Consider the following 25,908-nt stretch of genomic DNA (forward strand, 5'->3'; position numbering starts at 1 on the left):
TAATGAAGTCAGTAAATGAGTTGTCTTAGCATTTCTGTGTGATATTTATGTGAAGATCAAGGGCACATTTCAAATAGCATTTTGAAGGGCACTACAGGAATGGGACACTTTTTATAGGGTCATTCCAAATGAACATGAGTTACTGGAGAGGACACAAATAGACAATATTGGATGCTGAAGATTTATTTGTCTCAACAGTCTTAACTGCTAACATGAATTTTGCTGCTGCACTGTCATTGCTTAAAATTTAAGTGGCAGTGACTTCTTTGTATAGAGTGTACACATGCGAGACAGAATGAGACAGCTTTCAGAGTGTTAATTAGCTAATATTGCACTTTTCCCCTTTAAATTTGTATTTTTTTGGCAGAAAAAAGTAGCAAAAATGGGAGAAAATTACACACTACCACAAGTAAAATGGGGTCTGGCTTTATTTGCATCAATTCATGTGATCGCAAAATCCCAACAGTTCATTGCATCTGTCCAACCAAGTGCAGTTTTCATTGAATTGCACCAAATTATAGAATTCATTCACGTGGGGAGCAAAAACATTTCATTCACTTCCGCCAAGTGATGTTTGACAGAAAATTTCAAAACATCTAAAAATGTCAAAGCCATTATCTCATCAGAACACTTGCTTTTCATACCATATGTTCATCTCTTCCGTCATTAAATTAAGAGGCTCTTTTCTACTTTTACTGTAATTACAACTCCTACTGTGTAACGAGTCACAGTGGCCCAAATTGACTGGAGAATATATAATAGCTGGTGGACCACAGAGGTGTTACATTAAAGTGATTGTGTCTGAAAGAGAAAGAATAGGAACAGAGAAAGGAAGGAAGGGACGTTCTGAGAGCAAGTGAAAGAGTGTTTGAGGTAATGAAGCAAAATAGCCTTGCAATACGATTCAATGAGGTGGAATTGGCTGAGTATCAAATCCACACACTTGCATTTCTACCCCTCTCTGAAGAAGAACGAGTGCCCTAGTCTGTAAGAAAAATGGCAGCTGTCATTAAAAGTGACATGGCTGCCCTGCTACAGACTGCAATGACATAGTGCAGTCAAGTCACTTCAAACAACAACCATGAAAAAACTCATAGCCTTAAAGGGACGGTTCGCCCAAAAACGAGACTTCTGTCACCATTTATTCAGCCTCATGTTGTTCCAAACCTGTATGACATATGGAACATAAAATAAGCTGTTTTTAGTCCATACAATGAAATCCAGTGGTGTCCAGTTGTTGTCATATAGGTTTAGATCGTCATAAGGATGAGTAAATGGTGACCAAATTTTAATTTATGGTTGAACTATCACTTTAAATCTTGCATTCCCTTTTCATTCCCTATTTAGTAAAACTATAAAGCTAAATTGAGTGATAAGCAAAATTCACTCAGCCATGGTAAGTGATACAACCAGTACTTTAACAAATTAAATCGTTATTATGCTGTCATCATAAGACAACTAAGGGACACAGTTTCCATTTTATGTTCAATTAAAGGCCATTCCACTGTAGACTTTACCTTGAATAACACTGCATATCGCTGTAGTTAGAACATAAATCTCTATTGAGAAAAAATATCATGCCGTTTTTATATTTTCTCCATTAATTTACGGCCAGCCATTAGCAAAAAGAAACTGCAGTGGCTGGTGATTGTTCACGTCTTTGATGAATGAAAGCATTTAATATTGTTTTATTTTATTTCGCATTTAATCTCACATATCCTGTAAATGCTACTATTAAAAATTAAGAAAGTATATTTCTTTGATGTTCTGAGGGATTAATACATTAATAATGCTTCCTAAAAAAAAAACTGTTCAGTACCTCTTGCTGAAGGTCTTTGATGATTTTGGTCTTCTTTTCCATCTCCATCTTTAAGTACTTTATCTGCATGGAAAAGGGGGAACATTTTGCATATTAAAGCACCAGCAGCATTTTGTAAAAAAAAAAAAAAACAACCTCATAAATTGTGCATGATGATCTAATTTAAGGGATAATGACATACTGTATACTGTTGAATATACACTTCGGGGTTGTTGGAATTGTTTTATGTTTTTTTTGTATTCTAAAATAATGTAGTAAAAGTAGTATTTGTGTAATATTATTACAAATTAAAATAACTTGTTTTCTCTACTTTATTCAACAAAGCTAAAAAGAATTAAAGAATCAATTTAATGTATCCTTGATAAATAAAAGTATTAATTGCTTAAAAAAAAACAACTTGCTAACCCCAAACTTTTGCACAGTAATGTACAGTATGTACAGAAATATAACTGCACAGTAATGTTTGTAATTCAGTTTATTAGTTTATTCTGAGCTGTATATAGCTTTTCATTCATTGTATTTATTATTTGTTTTGCAGGCTTGATTTGGGGGTTTACAGATTAAAATATTAAAGAAAGAATGAAATTAAATAGCAAGGGTAGATCAGCTCTTACTGTACATTGGCTGTGTATGACTGCAATGTAAATTCCTGAAAACCTCAATCATGTTTACCCCTGGTGAACTGAACTCAAATGAAAAGAGAACCATATAAAAATATTTCAACACAAGCCTATATGGAATACAAATGTGAAAGTGAAGGTTTCCCAAAACAATCCAGAGCGTGGTACAAACAACCAAAAAAGAATCGGAAGTGTTTACAGCCCTGAGGGTGAACCGCAGCTCCAATCAAATAGAACGTTCCACTATTGCTCCTTATTCCTTATTCACCCAGCTCAGCGCTGAATGTCAAACTACCTCAACTCTCATTCTCTCTTCCCTGCCTCCAGCCCTGGCAGACACTGTGGAAAAATAACAACACATCTAAATACTGAGGTCGAGCAGCTGTGCGCTGTTTCAGACAATACGGCAGCAGCGTACCTGCGGGTGTATTCATTCCGATTAGCACTTTAATTGAATTCAGTCCACAAGCTCACCTATTGATATACTGCAGTCAATGCATAGATATTTTCTGCAATCTTGTTTTTTTGGATTACAATAGAATAATGCCAAAACAGCACTGCACCAGTCATTGTATGGACCAAAAAACACTAACACATTTTTCAAAATATCTTATTTAATGTTTTGAAGCCTCATGTCATTGATTTTTTTCTGCAAAACATGATGAAAAATATTTAATTTTAAGAAGATATTTTCCTTTAAGAAGCTAAAACTCTCTCTAGTGCATGAGTTCTAAATATGCAGTTTTAATAAGCTGATATTGACTTTATTCGTCTTACCAAAACAGTTTAGTCTCAGGATAATGCTAACGGCTCAACATAATAGCTAGATAATGTAAAGGTTGTCATAAAAAGACACTTACAGGCAAACAAAAGGTTGCAGCTCATTTGGGCCGTTTCAACAGCAGTGTAAAATGTTAACATTCCCCGGACTGTGGAACAGCCACATTGTTGCAGCTTGTGAATATATCTGGGGTTGTGAATCAGCTTTGCTATCTGTATTTGGTGTCAATTGGTGGTGAACTGTTCGCAGAATGGAAAGAATGGCCAGAGCTGGTGAAATGCTAATTCTCAGTGGTTCATTCTCATTCCAAACACGAGCCCCTGTGCCTCTATCCCCCGCAGTACTGCGCGCAGCCACACACAGAGATGAAACAAGAAAAGTTGCATGCAGATAATTGTGTATCTCCTCCAAAGCCAGCAAGGTACTTCCTACAGTTTTCCATAATTACTGTAACATAACTCTTCCAGACCTAAAGGTAAATGCCTAAAATAGAAAAGACTCTCTCTGGCCCCTCCATGTCATCCTTTAATGAGGATTCCAGTGTTTTCCTGGTAATTTGTTTAGACAAGGGTACGTAAAGAGGGTGCAGTGGTGACACAGCAGAATGAATGACACATTCAAAATGAAGAAGTCATGATATTTAGTCCAATTGTGCTTCAATGCAGCAATAACAAACCTAAGGGACCCTCTTATAGTAATGATGTATAGTATAGTTTCAAAAGAAATAAAAAACTTTTTTGTCTAATTAGTCATTCTAGTTTTAAAGGGTAAAACTTTTCTTGTTACTCTTCAATTTCTTTTTCCACATTTAAGGGTGTTGAAATATTAATTTACCAATATTTGTCTTGTCAAGAACCCGGAGTTAGCTTTCTCTTAAAATCAATTTATACTTTGTACTTGTTTAAAAGTACATTTTTAAATTTTCAATCCTATTTTTAATTAAATTTTATGTACAATTTGTGTGTTTTAAAATAGGGTAGAGAAACATCCTTTTCTTTAAAGATTTCAGGCATTCAAAAGTGCCCCAAAAATAATGCTTCTTTAAAGACAATGATGATTCCAAGAAAAACATTTAACATTCATGGAACCTTTCCATATCACAAAGGAATTTTTAATGGTGGAAAAAGATTCTATAGATTTTTAAAAAGGTCCTTTTAAGTACTAGTTGCTGAATGGTTCTTTGGGGAAGCTAAAATGGTTCTTCTATGGCATCACTGTGAAAACCCCCTGTTGAACCTTTATTTTTAAGAGTTTAACCAAAGAATCACCCATGGACAAATAAAACCAATGATTTCGTCTGTAAACAAGTGAATGGCAAAATGCTACAGGCCATTATCATTAGTATTTTGAGACAGTTCCCAAAGGCCAAGTTTATGTGGTTAGTAGTTTGTCTGGACTGTATTTGTACAGTTTAACACATCAGTGTAAAGGGTCTCACGGTGGCCTGCTGTTTCTCTGCACGTTCAGCTGCATCATCCAGTTGTTTCTGCAGAGCTGCCTGGAGTGACTTCATCTCATCCCTGTGAATGAGAAAGAGAGAAAAACAAATGGAACAGAGTGAATAAGAGTGCACAGGGGAACAGTGATCACAACAGCCACTCCAAGGGTTTACTTTTATCTTACATGTCTGATATTCACATTCTAAAACACATACAATGGAATTTCTGAACATGAAGACACACAAAAATTCATCAACCAAAACTGATAAAACATCACATAAAATAAAATTTAAAATTTAAAAATAAAATAAAATTAAAAATCATAAAAATATTTTTTTTAATACTGTATATAAATTAATACACCCTATAATATTATTGCCCACACACTGTACACTAGCTGTTTTGTTCTTTAGAATGAGAAATGACTGAAGACTAAAATCTAATCAGCTGCACTGTGTTGTTTAAAACTAAAATTTACTAAATTTTCTAATAGACAGTTCAATATAATTTTGGAGTTGTTGCTCACTATACACTCAGCAGAAAAATAAATTGTATTTGGTCATTTAAACATTCTTGAACTAAACAGACTAATTAAATAAATAATTGAAGATAAATAAGCAAGGATGAGGGGGCAAGCTTGTTATAAACAAACTTTTCGTCCCTATGGTGAAAACTCACCAAACTTTGCATGCACGCGGGGCCCTGGCTAATTGCATTCTCTGTAATTTTAGGATGAATGGGATGTATGGTTGCCTAGCAACTAGTTTGCAATATTCATAACATCAGCCCCACTACACTGTTTGAGCTCAAGACTTAATATTTCACATGAGAGCCACTCTCCTTATAGGAAACAAATTTGCCTCAAGGACCACCAAGTTCCACAATTAAGATATTTTTCAGTATTTGACATTCCAGGCAAAACCAGAGGCTAAATCCTTCTTGAGAATGGCTCATCAGATTTATCAAATGAGATTTCTGACATGCCATGATTGGAAATGGCTTTTGTATGTTTACAAAATGTAATAAGATTGGATCTAGAAATCAAAATTGTCACAAAAGGGCACTGCATAGCAGCCACAAGGGGTGTACTCATGAGGACCCTTGAAATCATGAAATGACAAAAAGGACAGCCTAAACAGATTTAACAGACACAGACATGTAAAGGTCATACAACTGCAAGCCTGTATCAAGTGCACCATTAAGGTCAAGGCCTTTTCTCTTTTATCTACTTTATGATGTCTTTTTATGTCCACTGGATTCTATTAATTGCTGATTGCAGTCTCATTTTAAAGTTTATTTTCAGTTTAATGAGACATAAGAGCCATACTTATTCTTGCTTGTTAAATGATTCATTTATATCAGCATGTGAATTATAAATTAAATATTATGATATAAAGTGGGACCCAGATGTCTGAGACTACCAGGGCTTTACATGATTATGACAACAATTTTAATGAAAAGCAGAATTCAAATGAACAAAATGACAGGGTTTTTCTGTATTTAACCCTCAGAAGAATCTGAAATCAAAATGTTCAACCCAGGCCCATAGCACAATCTCTGCAAAAATGATTATTTTAGTTTTTGCATGTTTCACAGCACACTTAAAAGTGGAATGTCCAGTTAGTGGCACTAAATGTGTTTGGTTGTATCCAAAACACACAAATGTAAATCTAGTAAAGTTTTATTATGTCGGCTGTTATAAGTACCATTTGCTGAAGCAACAATGCCAGTTTTAGCTTCCTTCTACGAGTCTTTGAGCTCTTTCATCGAGTGCCGTGACTTGAGTTTCAAAGGACTCAGCATCGCAAGTGCTGTGCTGTACCAGGTGCTATGGTAAAAGTGTTCTGTGGTCATAACAAGTATTGTGCAAGGAACAGCTGGAAAATAAGTCTTTATTTGTTAATAAACTTCCCCTATATTTACGATTTGTGTGGAAAGGAAAAAACTCTTTAAGAAATATTTCTTATTTATTTAAAATCCTAAAACTTTTATTTATTTGCAAGTTTCTATTAGATTTAGAATTCCAGATTTTCAATTTGGTCACAGATTTTTGGACCTCACTATCTACATCACCCTGTGCCAACTTGCTGGTGAAATACAGCATCCATTGTCATTCTCCTGACTTGTGTAATCACAAATGTCCATGGGATGGTCTGCCCATTTCTTTTTCTACCAGGTGCTTATATTGTCATTTTAATCAAGAGAGTGAAGGTCAGAAACTTCAGCACATCTGCCCTGAATTTCAATATCTGTCTGCTGTTGATTGGGGTTAAAAATAGAAGCCATTACGCACACCTGACACTGGGGGAAATTGAATTCTGCCACTAACTCTCCGCAGCCAACATGGTTGAACCTTGATGGATCCAGTCTGTTGCCATGATTCCACCACCAGTGATCTGGAGTGCTCTGTAGTTTTCTATCACTGAAAACCCATGACAATTTAATCTGATTTAAACCGAGACGGTCATAAAAGCTGTGTTAAAAAACCCTGTTGCTCTTGAAACTGGGAAATAACAGTCGCCGAGAGAGCCTTAGATGTATACGACAAATGGCAGAGCATCTGTCTGCAGCCGTACGCATGTAAACAGTTGCTAACAGTCTCTAATTACTGATGTTGGTGTGTGAGAATGAGTAATTCATTAAAGAGACTCTCAGAGCACTGTTTCCTTCACAGTTCATTTCATCTAAAGTTGACTGAAACACCACATGGGCTGAGATACTTGTCGCCAAACTTTTTAAAAATGAAAATGCATTATATTATTATCATTAATTTTCTGGCGCTGCTCATTTGAAAATGATAAAATTTAAATAATACATTTAAATTACTTGCACATTTACACTACCATTCAAAAGTTTAGTGTTAGTAATTTTTTTTTTATATTATTAATATTATGGTTGTTGTTATTTCAGCAAGCATTACATTTATAAAATGTATAAAATTTTGAACTTTCCATTAATAAAACAATCCTGATACATGTATATGTATATATATATATATATATATATATATATATATATATATATATATATATAATATATATATATATATATATATATATAAACTGATATATATTCACAAAACATTTTAAGGCAAAAGGTCGCTCCTAACTTTTTAAGAAAAAAATAATGGGTTTGTCAGTACTAATTTCAGGACACACAAAGTAATTCACAAAGCATTTTAGTACTAAAACCAGCTCCTAAATTTGTGAACTTAGGGATATTCAAGAGGACTCCTAAGCCACTAAAACTAAATATTGCCAGCACACATTTTAGAAACCTTTAATGATAATTTCCCTTTAATTTATGTCCTTTTTAATGCACAATTTGGGCAAAAAAATAACAGCTTTTCTTGTGTCGAGTTTGGTTTTGTTTCACATTTGCACAACATCTAGCCATGATTATTCTAGTCTGTTAATTAAAAGATTGTGCACAGTATATGCATATCGCTAATTGTTTATGAAATACAGACATGTAAGAGGCTGAAAATTAGCTAAACATGTATTCGTTCAGTGACTCTCTTAGCCTACATTTTAATCTTGATATGAATGTGAAAAAATGTTGCATCCTTTATCTTAATTTAAGATTTCTACCAATTCCTTAGTGAAAGTTGGTCTCAGCCAATAGGTTTATAAGAGGAAACTCTTAGGATAGCTCTTAGTGGTAGGATAAAATGTTTTGTGAATACGACCTCTGAAGACTGAAGCAATAATATCTCACAGTATTGAAAAAAAAAATCTTACCAAGCCCAACATTTTGAATGGTAGTATACATGGTAATAAAATGCATATATATTATATATATATATATATATATATATATATATATATATATATATATATATATATATTATATATTTATTTTATATTTTTTTTTTTTTTTTTTTTTTTTTTTTTTTTTTTTTTAAATGTGTCTAAACACGCCTGCTTTAGTTTGCTGGTGATACTTCTAAATCTCGATCTTTCTTAGAACTGCATCTTCATAAGTAAGTTATTTGTACTATGGCTCCGATCAATGGCTGAGAGTTAATGACACAGTGAGAGTTGCTTCAGGAGGAGCTGCGGAGAGAGTGCAAAACATTGTCCAGTGGAGACAAAAAAAATGCTTTACCTTTGCTTGTGACTGAGCTTCAGGATCCTCTGAACATCTTTCTTGGGCACAGCATCATCATTTTTAAGAGACTGTGGAGAAGAAGATAAAAAGAGTGGTTGTGATTTTTTGCTTTATAATATTGTATATTTGTGTGTGAGAGTTTGAGCTGTTCAAAATTCTGTCATATCTGTTCATCTGTAAAGATATGACCACCTTCTATAATGCAGATTTTTACATTACGCCCGAAAAGACCAGTAAAGTTTTGAGAATGGTGCTTTGGTGGGGCAGTTCCAAAGCATCTGTTTCCCTCTTTAGAGAAACATCAGCGAGATCAGAGAGAGGAAATCTGACTAATTTTCATTATAGCCTCATTTCCATTTTCTTCAATCAGCATAAACTATGAATAATGGAATGCAACACCTTGAAAGAAAAAGATATTAAACCTTTCTCATTCAGATCATTTCTAGAATTGTACATAGAATAATTCTGATGTTTATGAGCATTCGATTTTGTCATTAAAATATGTAATTTTTTTTTTTTATCACAGTCATTGGAAAGTCATGGGCTATATTGTCTAATAATAACATCTACATAATCTGATTTACAGAATCGTTTATTAGATACACTCAAAAAAAAAAAAATTACTGAATGTGTCACAAGGAAGACGAGATCAACTGTTAGTAGTATTTAGCATTTTTTTCAGTCAACTATAAGCAGATTTGTTTTCTTACTGTTGCAAGCAAGACTGTCAATATAAAAAGAAATAAATTGTTAAATCCTGTAGCCTAATCAACATCAGCATTATCTCTGACAGGCCTAAAAATCTATATATTATAAAATCACTTCAGCAGAACTCCTAACACCCACCTGTAGCCCCCGGGGGGGTCCCTCGACCTCCCATTCATTACCCCTGGTGTTCAGGAATATCCTTCTTTGCTCCTTTTCATAATTTTGTCAATATAAGTACTAGATTATTCTTGCATCTGACACTAAATAAGTAGACATTTAAACAAAAGAAATCCAGAATAGATACAATCTTTAATAAAAATTAGAGCTTGTCATACCCCACTGGGTTACACTTTATTTTTCAATAGTCTCCTTTAGACTTTCTATGAACTAAAAGTAATTTTGAAACTACATGTTAACTAACTTTCATTAATTTGCAACTACTTGTCAGCTAACTCTCATTAGAGTCTTGGTAAACTGTTATGGTTAGTAGAATAAGTTGATATGTACTTGCAAAGGTACTTATTGAAGTAGAATGTCTGTTAGGAGACAATCAAAATAAAGTGTTTGAAGATATTAAGCAGACAGTCTACTAATACTAACGACTGCAAGCTGACATGTATGTGCAAAGTTACTTATAGTTAGTAGAATGTCTAAAGTGGACTATCATGTGCTTACCCTGTGTTGAACCCCTTTGTTATAATCATTTTAAACCCCACTTTTAAGGGTGCAGTGTGTAATATGTAATATGTAATATGTATATAACTAGTGGTTGAAATGGGTACTGCAGTCCAAATTCAAAGTATTGGAGAGAGTTGTTTCTCCCGTCTGCTCGTCCTCAGACTCAGTGCTCATGTGAGTTGCCAGACTATGGACACACAACAGCAGAGGTGTCCAAACTCGGTCCTGGAGGGCCATTGTCCTGCAGAGTTTAGCTCCAACTTGCCTCAACACACCTACCTGGAAGTTTCTAGTATGCCTTGTAAGTAGTGTTGACAAAAGTACCGACTTTGGTACCAGTCAGTACAGAAATTTAAAAAATGTCCAATTCCTGCTAACATTTGAGCGCTGTTGAGTGGATTCTTAAACACCGCTGATTGGCCATTGTATTCACGTGCTCAACAGATATGACTGTGATTGGATAACATGATCATTGCTTCATGCTCTTCATTGAGTGGTCACACAGAAGCACACGGGAGCGTTTAAAAGCAGGCGTCTGTCAGCGGATCCGTCTATGTGCAGAAATATTAGGGATTCGCTGATAGACGTGACTTTCCGAAGTCAGTACTTTTGACAACACTAGGTGCTGGTTAGCTGATTCAGGTGTGTTTAATTGGGGTTGGAGCTGAACTCTAAAGGACAGTGGCCCTCCAAGAGCAGTATTGGTAACCCTTGCGCAACAGTAATGAGTGCAACTGATAATGGTCAACCCAATCTCACAGCAATATGTTTTACAGGGTGGCTAATTTGTAGGAATTCGTACAAAAGACCACCCTAAAGTTTATTATGCACTGAGTCCGGAATTTTCTTCTGAAATTTCCGCACGTTAAAAATTACATACAACCTCACATTGTGTCAATCACGTTTACACACTGCCTCTGAAACTTTCGTCCATCATAAAAAATTCGGATCAGATTAAATTTTCTGCATTTTCGCATCCGTAGAAAGCATTTTGATAGGAAAGGATGACGAATCCGAAAAAAACAATGAAAAAAATGCACTTTGATAATGCAACTAAAATAGGAATACTCCACGTCTTAATTTGATTTGTGTTTACTTTGAGTATGATTTTAGCTGGATTAAGGTAATCAAAAATCTCTGTTTACATGGTAGATTCTTAATCAGAGTATTGTCTTAATCGTGTTAAAATCAAAATATTGTTGCCCATGTAAATTTACCAACTGTAAGTTTATTTTTTTATTTTTTATCCACGTCTTAATATGCAACTGGTCATAGGATTTTTTAGTTGGATGCTGAGGCTTTTTAGCTCAGGTAAAATATGTCATCTCTGACCCAGTTTGTTTGCTGGCTTCCATGGCTGCAAATATGCTGTATTATCCACCAACTGGGAACCCGGGGTGTCAGAATGCTGTTGAATAATTTGGCAGTGGGTGGAATCACACAGTCCAAAACAAAAAGAGACATTCCGACATGGGGCACACATTTAAAAAGTAGAACAACTAGCTATAGCATTGTTTTTTTTTTTGTTTTTTTTTTTTTAGATAAACAAGTATGTGAACTAGTTTGTTTTCTAATATTTGCAATGTTTATGCTTTAGTACTGTCAAAAAATTACATACAGCACCTTTAACCCCAGGTTTAGCACATATTATCCCACATAATTACATTACAGAATTTCAGATATGTAGCAGCACTTAAAACAACAGCACATCACTTGACTTCAGGACACTTTTAGAATTGACACGTATTGGCCATTACTGTTGCTTTGTCGCTTCCCCACTCAGACGGCTCTCTGTTTCCAGTGAATAACAGCAGCAAAGCTTTGTCAAGGGAAGACCATCTGTGCAGCTGTTGAGTTGTATAGAGATTGGCATTGCAGTGTCTATTCAGGCCAAGCTGGCAAGAATGTGCCGGCACTAACCCACTAACCCCTGCCAAGACTACAGGCTCCATCAGGCGAAATGTAATGATGATGAGCAGCACTCTGGGGAGATCTTATTATAAAAATAAACAGTATGGACAGTAAATCTGCTCTACAAAAAGGTTAATCGGTCACATATACATAATTGATCATGCTAAAAAGGTCATAGTTGATCATGCTTTTACAACAAATCCACTGGAGATTTCAGACTTGAACTCAAGGGATGTACCAGCTCGGCTTAGGGCCAGGGTGTCTCTGGCTGTGGTCCAGCAGTTGGGCCCCTGAGGTTCTGTACTTTTGCATATCCAACTAGAGCCGACACATAACATCCTAACAGAACCATTAAACTTATTTGGCCATTACTATGCATTCCCAAGGAAACGTAGGAGAGAATTCAGAGTGACCAACTGAATTTCAATGAACAGATCATCCAGAAACACAACTGCATCAAAATCATGATGACCCATTTCAGTGATAGATATATTTTTTAGAACAAAAAAGCTCTTTTAAACTATTTCTGTCAGTTTTATTTACGCCGTTATTGTCCTTATCCATTAACACTCCAAGCACTTCAGCAGAACAATAAATCGCTCTATGAAATAGATTGAATGCATTTGGAGCGTATGGTTTGTCTCAGACACCAGTGCTTGGTTGACTGCCATTGGACAAGGCAATCAAGTATTTGATTGACTGGCTCAGATGCCTGGAGTAATGCATTCTCTTTGTGGCTAATCTGTTTCCATATGTGCCAGCACCGCTTTGCAGGTCCACTTGCCAGGTTTACTAATGCACTTTTGTTTATTTTTTGTTTTTGTTTTTTTTTATAGTTGCTTGGCTAATTATTGGTTGTACTGTATTACTGTACTACTAGTGTTTTGTGTATTGGTTTAGTGGTTTCTTACATTCACAGTAAAAAATCCAACAGATTATTGTACTCATAAGGATTTTGGAGTTCGCTCACGCAATAGCATGAAATAGGGTTCTTTTATTTGCAACTGTTAGTTCAGCCAGCGAGTTTACCCATCTACTTGAGTAACAAACATTTCAAATCACATGAAACAGGCCTTATTTGTTGGATGTGAATATTTCAGAGCAACTGATTACAGTATGCATGCTCAGTGAGGTTCATGCTTAAGGGATTGTTCACCAAAAAATTCAAACTCTGTTATCATTTACCAATTACATGTGACTTCTTCTGCAGAAAACAAAAGGATATAATATTTTGAAGAATGTTGGTAACTAAACAGTCACCGATCTTCCATTATATTAATAAAAACATTGAGACACAATAAATATCTTGTTTTATGTTCCAGTCATACACATTTGGAAATACATAAGGGTGATTAAATGATGACAGACTTTTTAATTTTTAAGTGAATTATCCCTTCAAATTTCAGGCTGAGATCAATTCTTTCAGACGAAAAAACTACAAAACATACAAAATCATACAAACACATTAGACTAACAATTTTTGCTCAAATATAGACAAAACAATAAATAAATAAATAAATATGTTAACAATATTTTAGTTTTATTAAAGTTCTTAAAGTGAATTCCAGCATACATTTCAGCAATAAATTCTACAATTATATACCTATAGTTTTATTTTACTGTTCATTCTGTTTATTACAGGTTTAAATAATAATGAACAATAATATATTTATACATGAATACTAATTTGGAATAATAAATGCAAAAAAAAAAAAATGTTCACTGATCCCTAGTGCATTAATTAATGTCAGTAAACTGTATCTTATTGTAAAGTGTGACATTTTACTTACTAGAAACAACAAATTTGTCACACTTAAATGATTCAGATAATCAAACTAATTTTAATATTACACAAAGATAACCTGAGTACATACAAAATTCTTTCCCCACCAGCATTTTTGAAAAAAGTTGCCAGCCACCGCCAGCGATTTTGCTGATTTTCACTAAAATTTGATGGCCTACAGTATATTTTTCTGTATGAATATTTGAATATGCAATACACCAAAATAAACTTTTAAACAAAAAAATCTGTTTTATTCTAGCTTAAAACATTCTTTTTTTTTTTTTCAACACTTGAATATAGGTAGGTTTCATAAAAAAAAAAAAAAAGGAAAAAAAAAGGATAATTTTGAACAAAAAGGTGAGAAAATCACATTTTTATCAAAAACTACATCTGGATAATATTCAGTACGATTATCAAAGCATAAATCCAGTAAATTGCTTCCATCAACACCTCCAAAACTTTCAAGCATGAATGGACTGTTTAAAGGGTTAGTTCACCCAAAAATTAAAATTCTGTCATTAATTACCCTCATGTCATTTCAAACCCATAAGACCTTTGTTCATTAAGATATTTTTGATGGAATCTGAGAGCTGTCTGACCCTGCATAGACAGCAAGGCAACTGAAATGTTCCCAAGTCCAGAAACGTAGCAAAGAGATCACTAATCCAAGTTTTCTCCATTTGTGGATAATGGCTCTGACTGTGGTTCGCTGGAGTCCCAAAGCCTTAGAAATGTCTTTATAACACCTTCCAGACTGATACATGTCAACTATTTTGTTTCTCATCTGCTCTTGAATTTCTTTAGATCGCGGCATGATGTGTTGGCTCTTGAAGCATGCTTCACTTTGTCAGACAGGTTCTATTTAAGTGATTTCTTGAATCTGAATCTTTTAAGTGTGACAAATATGCAAAAAATAAAAATAAAAAAAAACATGAAGAGGCAAAAACCTTTTTCACAGCACTGTAAATAGCATTACAGCTAGTGCAAAACCTTGGAGTACCCACAAAGGTGCAAGCATTAAATTATGTAACAGATATGCACTATGGCCAACCCAGTGGAGGAAGGGAAGGGTCTTACCTGCAGGTTTCCCTTTATGCTGTCCAGCTCCTTTGATGTTTTGGAGAGTTGTCGTAAAATTCCTGTCCTCTCTGTGAAAACCTCCTTCAGCTTCTTTTCCAGCCCCTCATAGCTACAGGAAGAGAAAAGAAATAGGAAGATGGCTTTTTTAAATCTATGGCATTCCTGGCAAATTCATTCTGCATGGCAAGTTACAGCAGCCTGAAGGATCTGAAGCTATTCTAAGTGGATGATGCACTCAAGGAAAACATCCAATAGTTCATCATCAAAATCCTGAAAAAGAACTTGTGACCTGGACTCAAAGTCATATCAGGCTCTATTTCAGGATTCCATGAAGTTAAAGGCAGCAGACAGATAAAACATAGTTCATATAAACATAGTTCATATTTTAAAAGCTCTCCAAAATATAACTATATAAGTTTAAAAGTGAAGCATTTATAATGATCTTGACAAAAATGTCTTATGCGTACCAAGGCTTTTTTTTTTTTAGTAAAAATGTAATATTGTAAAATATTATTACAATTTAAAATATATTTTTTTCTATATGAACATATTTCAAAATGTAGTTTTTAAGGATTATCTGATGACTAGAAAGTTCAAAAGAAGATAATTTATATTGAATAGCAATCCTTTGTAATATATATATACATATATATATATATGTGTGTGTGTGTGTGTGTGTGTGTGTGTGGTGTATGTGTGTGTGTGTGTGTGTGTGCATCCTTGCTGAATAAAGGTATTAATTTCTTTAAAAAAAAAAACAACAGTAATAAATTAAATATGATACAATATTTATCAACAGGGTTTATTGGGGTCATGCTAACCAGTCAAATTTGTAACTCAAACTATTATTCCATTGTAAATATTGTGTGATAATATCTGCTAAGCTACAAAACATCCAGCCTCACCTCCATAAATACACACATATACATATTTATACCGTACTTCTCTGTCAGAATATTGACACTTTGCTAAGCCAAAAAGACAGACATAGCTGTGCATAGACAGAAAAAGATAAATAAATAAATACAATGTGCTGTGATTTTCTTTTGTCATCGTCCCAAATACAAATCATAAATAAGTTATGTAGAGTACAGTCAAATGCTTTCAACAAAGGGCTCTTTGCCAATGCATCCTGTGCTGCTCACAGCTGAACCTTTAAGCTTTATGTCAGTGAAACTAAAGCAAAGTCATATGAATCTCCATGATGAGAAAGCAACACCTGCAAAATAAATAAATCATGCTGGAGAACATCATGCCTATAAAACTCCCACAGTGTGATGTCTGTGAAACTGATCAAGGGTGCGGGCTGGAAGAGACAGATAGAGATAGAAAAAAAAAAATCATTCTCTCATACTTGACTTGATTATTATTCTGTGCAGTTGGGCTCATCTAGGGCAGACCTATGAGAGGTCAATAATAGAGTCTGGTTTAAACAAGGGGTCAGAGCACGGCTGGTTAATGTGACCCAGTTAGCCCCTGCTGGTAAATGCTGTAACTAGAATATCTGGCAGCAAGAAGCATATTTCTCTTCTTTGACGACCATTCAACTAGCTGTGTTTTCTGATAAGATATTTATTTACAAGCAACATATATTTTGCTAATAGGCATGCACAGTTCAATAAATTATTGAGTTGTTGTTGTTGATTTATTTTTTTGTTTTTGTTTTTTCAATTCATTGGTATTAGTTAATATGCACATTTACCCTGTTTTTCCATCTAACACCCATTGAATCTTAAAAAATTAACTGTGAATAATACTGTTGAATGTAATCTTTAGAAAATCATTTTATACATTTATTTATAATGTTGTGATGCCAACATTTGTAAAAAGAAGTAGAATTTAGCATATTTTTAAAATAGATTTCCTGTTACAGAAACTGAATGTAATTTTCTCAGACACGTTAACTGCAATTAAATAAACAGTATTATAGTTTACATTTTTATTAAAATGCAATTAATTGAACTACAGAGTGCTTTCTTTGCCTCAGTAAAGCAGGGCTTCAGTACATATTTATATGTATTTTCATAATTACTTCTATTGTCTTTGAGATATACTGTAGTTAAAGTGAACTTCCAAATGTACTGACAAGCATTTATGGTAAACTAAAATATACTTTAATGTCATTTATTTTGAAACTTGTATGTCATGTATTTAAATATATTGTAATTACACATTTGTAATAATGGAGCTGCAGTTTAGCACAATAAAAATATATAAACTTTAAATGTAATATTGAATTACATGCTACATTTAAAAATACTATAAGTTTAAATTAATTAGTTAGCCACCACATGAATAGCATGACAAAAGATTACTAAAACAACGATTTAAAGTTTATTTTAAATTAAAACTTTCAATTTGACATTATTACAAAGTATATAATGCACTATACTTTAGTGTGTTAAGAAACGTTCATGAAAGCCTTTTATTTTATTTTATTAAAATTATAATGTTTACTTTTTAAATATATATTTAAGATTTTAAGTACACTACAAGTGCACATTCAGTACAATTAAGAGCAATTCTTTTTCACAAAGGTACTGTAAATTGATGCAGCAGCATTAAAAACTGATTTTAGTTTTCATTTTCATATATTTTCAGACAAAAAAAGGATAGAATTTTATTTAGTATTGTAATCAGTTATTTAGTACTTTGAAATCAGTACAGCCAATTCACTTTAGCATAATACACATGACATTTAGAGTTCAGATGATTCTATAAACAAAGAGGACAGATTTTAAACCACATGCTTCCTGCGTCAGCCAAGCAGCTGCCATTAAATGACCGGGAATGCTACCAGATGACTTTCTCCAGATATCATCAACCTCCTTTGGCTGAAGATACAAACAGCTTCATCACCACAACGGTACAGATAACCAGAGTCTGTTCTCCATATATGAGGAATAAATTGGTCATTACTGTCACGGGTTGATAATTATGCTGTGACCTCTTTTGACACAGCTGTTTTGGCAGGCTCTCATACGATAGAGACCACAGAAAATGTTCTAATGAGAATCAGCCTGTAAGACAAACAGGCTTATAATCGCATGCTGCACTCTACGGCTCCTCGATGCCAGTGATCGCATAGTTCTGATTAGAGCCACACCATGTGAAGGCTTACGATAAACTACAGTCCTTCTTGAAGAAAAGGTGGTTAGCTATAAGGATCTGCCAGAAACAATCTGCACACATGAATGGTGATGCTGTCTGAAAAACTGATTGTTCGGGATGAAGGGAGCTTTGAATAACAGCACAAGACAGGCAGGGAAACAACCACACGCGCACGCAGCCTCATTAGACAGAACCTCCCTACCCACCCAGTACGTCTCTGTGCTTGTCTTTGAATTATATGAAACTGATCTTCCTCCGTAATGAAGAAGTGCTGAGACCCGGTCATTAAAGTGGAAAGTGCTGAGTTTCACAAGTCTGGCACAAGAGCCACTGCTACAGCTCAGTATGGATGTATAGGCCTCCACAGCCGAGGTAAAGATCAGATGGAGTGTGACTGGGCTTTAGCCAACAAGGCAAGACCCATCGCTCCACTTCTTCCATTAGCCACTGACGGACTGAACGTTTCCTGTAAAGCTAAAGGCTTTACAGTGCAATTTTATGGGCTTTCAGAATGACATAATCCAATAAAGAAATTGTAGCATCCTGAATATTAGAGGAACTGTATGGACTGCATTTATGGATGGACGGAGGGACGGATGGACAGACAGATAGATAGATGGATGGATGGATGGATGGAAGTTTTTACTAATTCATTCTCAATTGTATTTATAACCTCTGGACTGCATTTTTAAATGCTTTAGTTGAATAGTTGCGCTCAAACAGAGACAAATGCATCCTGCAGCTGCTGAGCATTATGACCAAACATCTGCCACTAAACAGGCTGTGTTTAGGCTGTTAGCCTGTGTGGGATTTAATGTCCTCTATATATTTTCTGCATGCTTTGAGATTCTTGGTTATGTCAATTTTGCATTAAATATGAATGAGAACAAAGAGAGATGAAAAGGAAAGCACTAAAAGAAAAATAGCTGGGGAAAGCAACATTACTTCTTTAAAAGAGACTAGCTGTGCTGTGTGCAGGGACATCACTGTCTTTTGTATGCATACTGTTTTGTTTTAATACAAGTCCTCATGAGCTGTCATTCTTCGAGACAGAGAAATGTGACAGCAAGGAATTGACAGCTGGATAATGTGGAGCCTTACCAGTGATACAGTCACTGTGACCAGAGACTAAAACTGTAAAGGTACTGTACAAGAATGATGGAAATAAAAATTGCAGTGCAACTGACCATCTAAATTCCACACTTTCTAGCCTATTCACATCTGCATAAAACCTTTCCACGGTAGCAGAATGCAAATAAATATGCAACAGCTCATACAAATGCATGCACAATGAATTCAATGCCACTGTGGGGAAATAAACATAAACAGGGCTGAAGTGCCTTTTTCCATACTTTGCACGAACACAGTACAGTTTATTGATCAGGATACCGGTGTGCAATGCCTAACCCACCAAAAAGCAACTCACACGTGAAGCACAAGAACTACAGTATATTTGAAATGAGTTTGATGTGTAGGCTTAGACTGCACTGAAAGAGAAACAACATTGAAGAAAGCTTTGAAATACACATTTTCCTGAAATCATTTATGTGGGTAAAGCTAAAATTAGGGCACTTGTCTTTTTTTTTTTTTTTTTTTTTTTTTAAGAATACTGCACACATTTTAAGTTTAAAGGCAGCGTGAACTTTCCGATTCATGTTTTCATGTTGTTTCTCATTCCGTGTGTAGTTGCAATGAAATGCTCATCTATAATTCTATTGCATAATGAGCCTACTAACACCTGGAAACAACCTGCGGCCAGTGCACTTTTTTTTTTCGAGTACCTTTTTGTCTCTGCTTCTGTATTCAGATCACCATCGCTCTGCTTTGCTTCGCTGAAATTGGCTTGAGTTTGAGCTTCAGAGTTGACTCATAATTGCTTGATATCTCATTAATAATTTGTCCCAGGCGTAATCTTGAAATTGAAATATAATCCATAATGCATTATTGAGCATTTCATTCAGGCATGCAGACGTGACTAGATAGGTACCAGCCATAGCCTGCTTGTCCTATTAAATCCATTTTAAAATAACAAATTAATTGAGGTATTTCTGGAAGGTAAAGGGGTTGTTTTCTAAAGATATATTTTGACTCCGTTTCCAACTCTAGACATGTGATATGATTCTTTCCAGCTGCTCTCCTGTCTGGTGGGATGTTAAGCTGTTTAATAATGCCCAGCTGGAGGTGTCTAGAGCCCCCAGTATTACAGTCAGACTGGTAATGTTGTCACAGGATCTGGAGGATTTTTTTTTAGGCCAATTTAATACCTGGAATACATTTTGTGCCTCTCTGCTCACTGCTAAATATTAGGCAGAATACATGCAGTGAGCCACTAAGCTAGTGTGTCCTACAGAGGTGGAAAGTAACGAATTACATTTACTCGCGTTACTGTAATTGAGTAGCTTTTCTGTGTACTTCTACTTTTAAAAGTAATTTTTAAAATCTGTAATTTTACTTTTACTTAAGTATATTTTGTTTGAAGTATTGTACTTCGCTACATTTTAAAACACATTAATTACTGAGTAAAAAAGAAAAGAAAAAAAATCGCTCCCTGGAAACTACGTCAGTAAATAATGGGCAGGAGGGCAAACTGGCGCTAAAATCATAAGAAAGATGCGGACGGACAAAACAGGCGTTAGTGGTGCAGACACCGCTGAAAACGAAACCCTGTCATATTCTGAAGTTGAACTCAAAGGAAATGAAGTGAACCCCTGGCCATATTTATGCTTTATTATGCAGTGTAAGCTGTGCTTGTCTAGGGAGACCAAACTAGCAGCTTATAAAATTCTCGACAAGACATCAACCCTTCGCAAGCATGTAGAGGTAAGCTAAATAACTGCATCGTTGCAATGGTGGTTAAAATGAAGCTTTGACATTTTAGCAAGAGGTTTTGCACAAATTAGCCAAAAAGACTGGTGCGGAGTGTGTGATATATATCGTCTGCGATAATATCATAATTGTTGTTTTAATGATGTGCGCGCGCATTTGCGTTCTTTCACTGTGTGATTCTGTCTGCTAAAATGCATTTAGAATGATCACAAAATTGAAGATATAGGGGCAGAGAAAAATTTACATATTTATATCATTTCATATAGTAAATCAAAATCACACAAAAGAATGCCGTCTTTTCCTCCAAAAAATTATCATGATTACATATATGTATATATATATTTTTTTAAATAATTAATTTCTTATAATTTCAAATGAGTATTCAACATTTTATGTCTTGTATATCAAAACATTATTCGTGCATGTGTAACTGCAGGTTAAATGCATTCTTGTCCTGCACTAAACAGTGTGTAAATACATCTAAATGCCACTTCCGATGAAGCTTCTGCATTTCATCTGCATTGAAAAGATGAGTCTGTTGATACTGATTTGCCTGGTAACAGCCCAAATGTCTTATTATTCTAAATAACTGATTTCCTTTATTTAAAAAAACAACTATTTTGAGATTAATAGGCCTATCCCAGGGGTGTCAGGGCCGTAGCCCTGCAGAGTTTAGTTCCAACCCTGCTCCAGCACACACATCATGTAGTTTTCAAATAAACCTAAATGATTAGATTAGCTGGATCAGGTGTGTTTAATTAAGGTTATGTCTAAACTGTGCAGGACTGTGGCCCTCCAGGAACTGAGTTTGACACCCTTGGCCTGTCCCATTTCTGCCTCCCTCCCGCTGTTAAAATGTAACTAAGTAATTTTAAATGAACTACTTTTTACTTTTACTTGAGTAGATTTTTAGACTGGTACTTTTACTTGTACTTAAGTAAAATTTCATTAATGTAATGGTACTTTTACTTGAGTAGAATATTTTTGTACTCTTTCCACCTCTGGTGTCCTATAATGCAATAAATTATGTCCTTGACAAGCACTCTATGACTATATTTTACATTGTCTAACACTGTTGTTTTTGTTTGCCTCACAGAATTAGGGTGGACATATAGAGAGTGTGATATCACAGTGAACCTCAACTAGTTTGGAAAGGATGTAGTTAAAACACAAATATGTTGTTGAACAAACAGACAGAATCAAATAAAGCCCTTCATTGTTGGACACAACAACAGTCATTTAAATGGTCGGTTTGTATACAATTAAGCAAAGTCACATGAGTGCTGTAACTCTGAATGTAGTTAACAGTTTAGTAGACAATAAGTTAACATTAAATAATTTACACAACATTGCCTGTTACTTTGTTTTTGCTCTACCAAGTCAACTGAGTGAATAATTCAATGACTCACTAATAAGGATGGTCCCTGCAACAAAATATGCTTACTTTCTTACTATATATAGTAGTAGGCTAAAACAGTAACTGAAAGGAGTAGTAAGGTTGAATTAATAGTACTGACTAGCTGCTTATTAGCATGCCTATTATTAAAATACTGGCTGTTTATAAGTACTTATTAAGCACATATTCTGCATGAGCATATTCTACATCCCTAATCTTATCCAATACTTGAAGTTAACAATTGTCTTACTAACTATTATTAAGCAGCAAATTAGGCGAAAGTCAGGTTGATGCTGAATAGCTGTTTTTAATTGTTCATCAGCTGGGGAAATTGTTAGGAAAGTGATTCCAATGATATAATATTCCTCTGTGTTGTTATTGTTGTAGCTGGTTTGGACTTTCCTATTCTCATAGAATTAGAACAATTATTAAAATATTTATTGTTATGGTAATCATTCTTGGTGTAGACAAGCTCAATGCAAAGACTGGTGTAAAGAAATTCAAAATTGACATAATTATGTAAAACATTAGCTTTAGTCAGAGTAGCTTTTATGCTACCAGTAATATTGGTTAGTAACAACATTTTGTTTTATCACGGACCTGTTCATCCATGCAGAATTTTTGTGTTTTGCATGTATTAACAGATTCTATGTCTTAGGATTACGATTAGCTTTGAACCTGATGTGTGTGTAAATACAAGCTTTAAAAAAATTGATGCTTTGAAACGAGCCATTTAATTGGAAGGGAAAGGAAGAGAAAAAGGCCCTGGAACACTAGGTTTACAACTCAAAGGTGTTTGTAGCAGTGATCAATCAGCAAAAAGGAAAAAAGAATGAATGATGCTTGGAAATTGTCCAGCCCCATGCTGAGCCAAGAGCAGTTCAGCATGCAATGCTGCAATTTCATCCTACAAATCACAGCTCAATATGCCATACTGACCAGACATGACAGATTGCTCCACTAACATTATGGAGGAAAAAGTCACAGGAGGTACACAAATCACACCTTGCGCTATTTGACTTCGTAAATCTGCATTTGGATTTAATTTAAATTACCTTCTAGTATGATTGCCCTCATCTATATCTATATATCTCATATTTTCGATTCTTGAAGTATCGCCAATCACAATACTAAACTGACAAAATTGTGATCTTGTTAGGCAAGAGTAACTATCCCCGGTTAATTCACTGGGTACGCATTTTAATTATGTCGCATGGATTACCAATATGGTGAGAAGAGTCTTGGTTTCATTCCAAAGGGCAGTGAAACATTAAAAATCAATCTCTTTCCATTACCCACAGATACCTGTATTGACTAGCTCACAGTGTCACAGCATTCTCACATATGAGAAAAGACAGCAATCTGACAGAGCCTGCAAAGACAAAAGAATGACCTTTTGGGTTTAGTGTGAGGAAGGGTAAAGTGTCGCTGTGGGATGGTTCAGGGCCTCTGCGCTCCAAAGGCAATTTTCAAAAGCCCAGGACACACGTGTACACACTTTCTCCAGCGAAGCGTTTAGGAGCGCTGCCTTGGTTCAATGATCCTTCTACGAAATGTAATTTGATTTTCATTTTTGCCATTTTGTGTTATTAAAGAAGCGGAAAAAAACGTTTAACTATCAGGTGAGTGAGGTGACAAACCAACCTATACATAACTGAATCTGCTCCTCAAATGTCAAGGGTTTTACTGCAGAAAACTGGTAGAGAAAGTAATAAGAGGTCAAAAAACACCATTCAGAAGTTTGGGGTCAGTTATTTTATTTATTTATTTATTTATTTTTTAATACTTCTATTCAGAAAGCATGCATTAAATCAATCAGTAATGACAGTAAAGATTTTTTTATTTTATTTTTTTTTTACTTTCTATTCATCAAATAATCCTGAAAAAAAAATTAAGTAGGCAAGTTTACAACATTGATAATAATAAAAATGTTACTTGGGTATAACAAACTCCTCCAACAACTTTGAAAAAGTTCTTATAGCCACACTTTATTTTAAGGTCCAGTTGTCACTATTAACTGACTTTTTAAATGACTTTTGCCTCAGTTAACTCCTAATTACTGCTTATTAACAGTTAGTAAGGCAATTGTTAAGTTTAGGTATTGGGTAAGATTATGGATGTAGAATATGGTTATGCAGACTATGTGCTTTATACTGTAAGTACTAATAAACAGTCAATTTGCTAGTAATATACATGCTAATAAGCAACCAGTTAATAGTGAGAATTGGTCCCTATACTAAAGTGTTACTGTTCTTACTAACCACAAACATTTGAACAGTAGTGTTTTTTTGTTGTTGTTGTTTTTTTGTTTGTTTTGTTTTGATTTTCAAAATAGAGAGGAAACTCAAGTACTAGAATAAGATATTCTGTTACAAAACAAGCCCAAATTATTATTTTTTTTTCTCTCTTCTTGCACACTGGGGACTAAAAGAACAATATTAAAATCAGTTCATAACCCTAAGTGCCAATGTTACCCAAACTAGACTATTATTATTCCATCAGGTCCATAATTGTACTTCAAAGATGCACAGTATCAAGTAGCATTCAATCCTTTTACATCAATTTGGATTAAATGAAAATGATAAGGTGTTCTCAGACTGCAAGCAGTAAAAATGATTCACCACAGTCCATAATGAAGTGTTTTGTGTCTCCTCGTGTCGCGTGGCGACTCATTACCAAGCTGCTGCCCAAGGTAAGCACTATATATGAAGCACTGGGCTCAAATCTGAGAACGGCTTTATGTGTCATTTCCTTAATCAGACCTCTTGAGCAGATGGTTAAAAATTATGTTAAATGACAGAATAAGATCTTAGGCTTTGCTGGTTGGGAATAATGCGTCTTGATTACGTATTAGATAATATGAGCAATTATTTGAATGGGAATGGGATTTTGTAATACAAAGTGCAGTTTGTTTATTGTTCTGTAGTAGGTAGACGGAGCCGAACTAAATAAGCATGCCAATCTTCACCGCCCGTAGGGAATTAGACTCAGGTGCAATGTTTTCTCACAAGGCTTTAATTCAGAGCACAAACAGGGAATTAAACATCCCTGCTTAGCACCTATGTGCTTATGGAAGTGTCAGTACTGACTATTTATCCTCAGTACAGCCAACTCAAAGCGTTCGCATATCGCCACAGGCTTGCACCTGGTTCCTTTGTGAGGAGAAATTATTAACCCTCATCGCCTGCATTATGAATTGTCATGCCAACTTCACAACTAATGCATGCCAAAAGGAGCGAGAAACCTTACAAGTCCTGTTATGGTCAAATGGCAGTTGTCTCCTCCGGTATACAGACCGCCAAAGGTCTCCCAGCTACCCTGACCCCTCATCCGTCTTAGTGGAGCTCTGGCTGCATGGGCTGTGCTCCTCCATGCTATAAGCTGCCAACTGCTGCGTTTGCCAATGTTTGCTAAATGAAATGATTCCAAGTGTTGATCCCGACCAATGATGTCACTGTTTACCAGTCCTTGCTCAACCTCGACTGATCCATCTGCATCAGTGTCTCTACCCATTTATGTAAAAGAGAGAGATAGAGACAAATGTGCATCTACTGTATACACATTTTTGTAAGCAAAGGTTTTTATACTCTCATGCTCTTGCATCAGTGAGCAATAGTTAATCACTGAAAATTAAGGAAAATAGTTA

The 25,908-nt window shown here is 35.0% G+C and overlaps 1 protein-coding gene across 1 annotated transcript in view; it reads right to left on the reverse strand.

The window, feature by feature from the left end:
* Window positions 1-25,908, reverse strand: part of luzp2 (leucine zipper protein 2) — a 113,263-nt gene that overhangs the window by 31,776 nt on the left and 55,579 nt on the right. Inside the window, exons 2-5 of the mRNA XM_042743913.1 lie at window positions 14,927-15,038; window positions 8,767-8,837; window positions 4,659-4,740; window positions 1,820-1,882 (exon numbers count right to left, since the gene is read on the reverse strand). Coding sequence (XP_042599847.1) covers window positions 1,820-1,882; window positions 4,659-4,740; window positions 8,767-8,837; window positions 14,927-15,038 — 328 coding nt within the window. The remainder of the gene's footprint in view (window positions 1-1,819; window positions 1,883-4,658; window positions 4,741-8,766; window positions 8,838-14,926; window positions 15,039-25,908) is intronic.

The sequence above is a fragment of the Cyprinus carpio genome, chromosome B18 (genome assembly GCF_018340385.1).
Source record: "Cyprinus carpio isolate SPL01 chromosome B18, ASM1834038v1, whole genome shotgun sequence".
Taxonomy (NCBI): domain Eukaryota; kingdom Metazoa; phylum Chordata; class Actinopteri; order Cypriniformes; family Cyprinidae; genus Cyprinus; species Cyprinus carpio.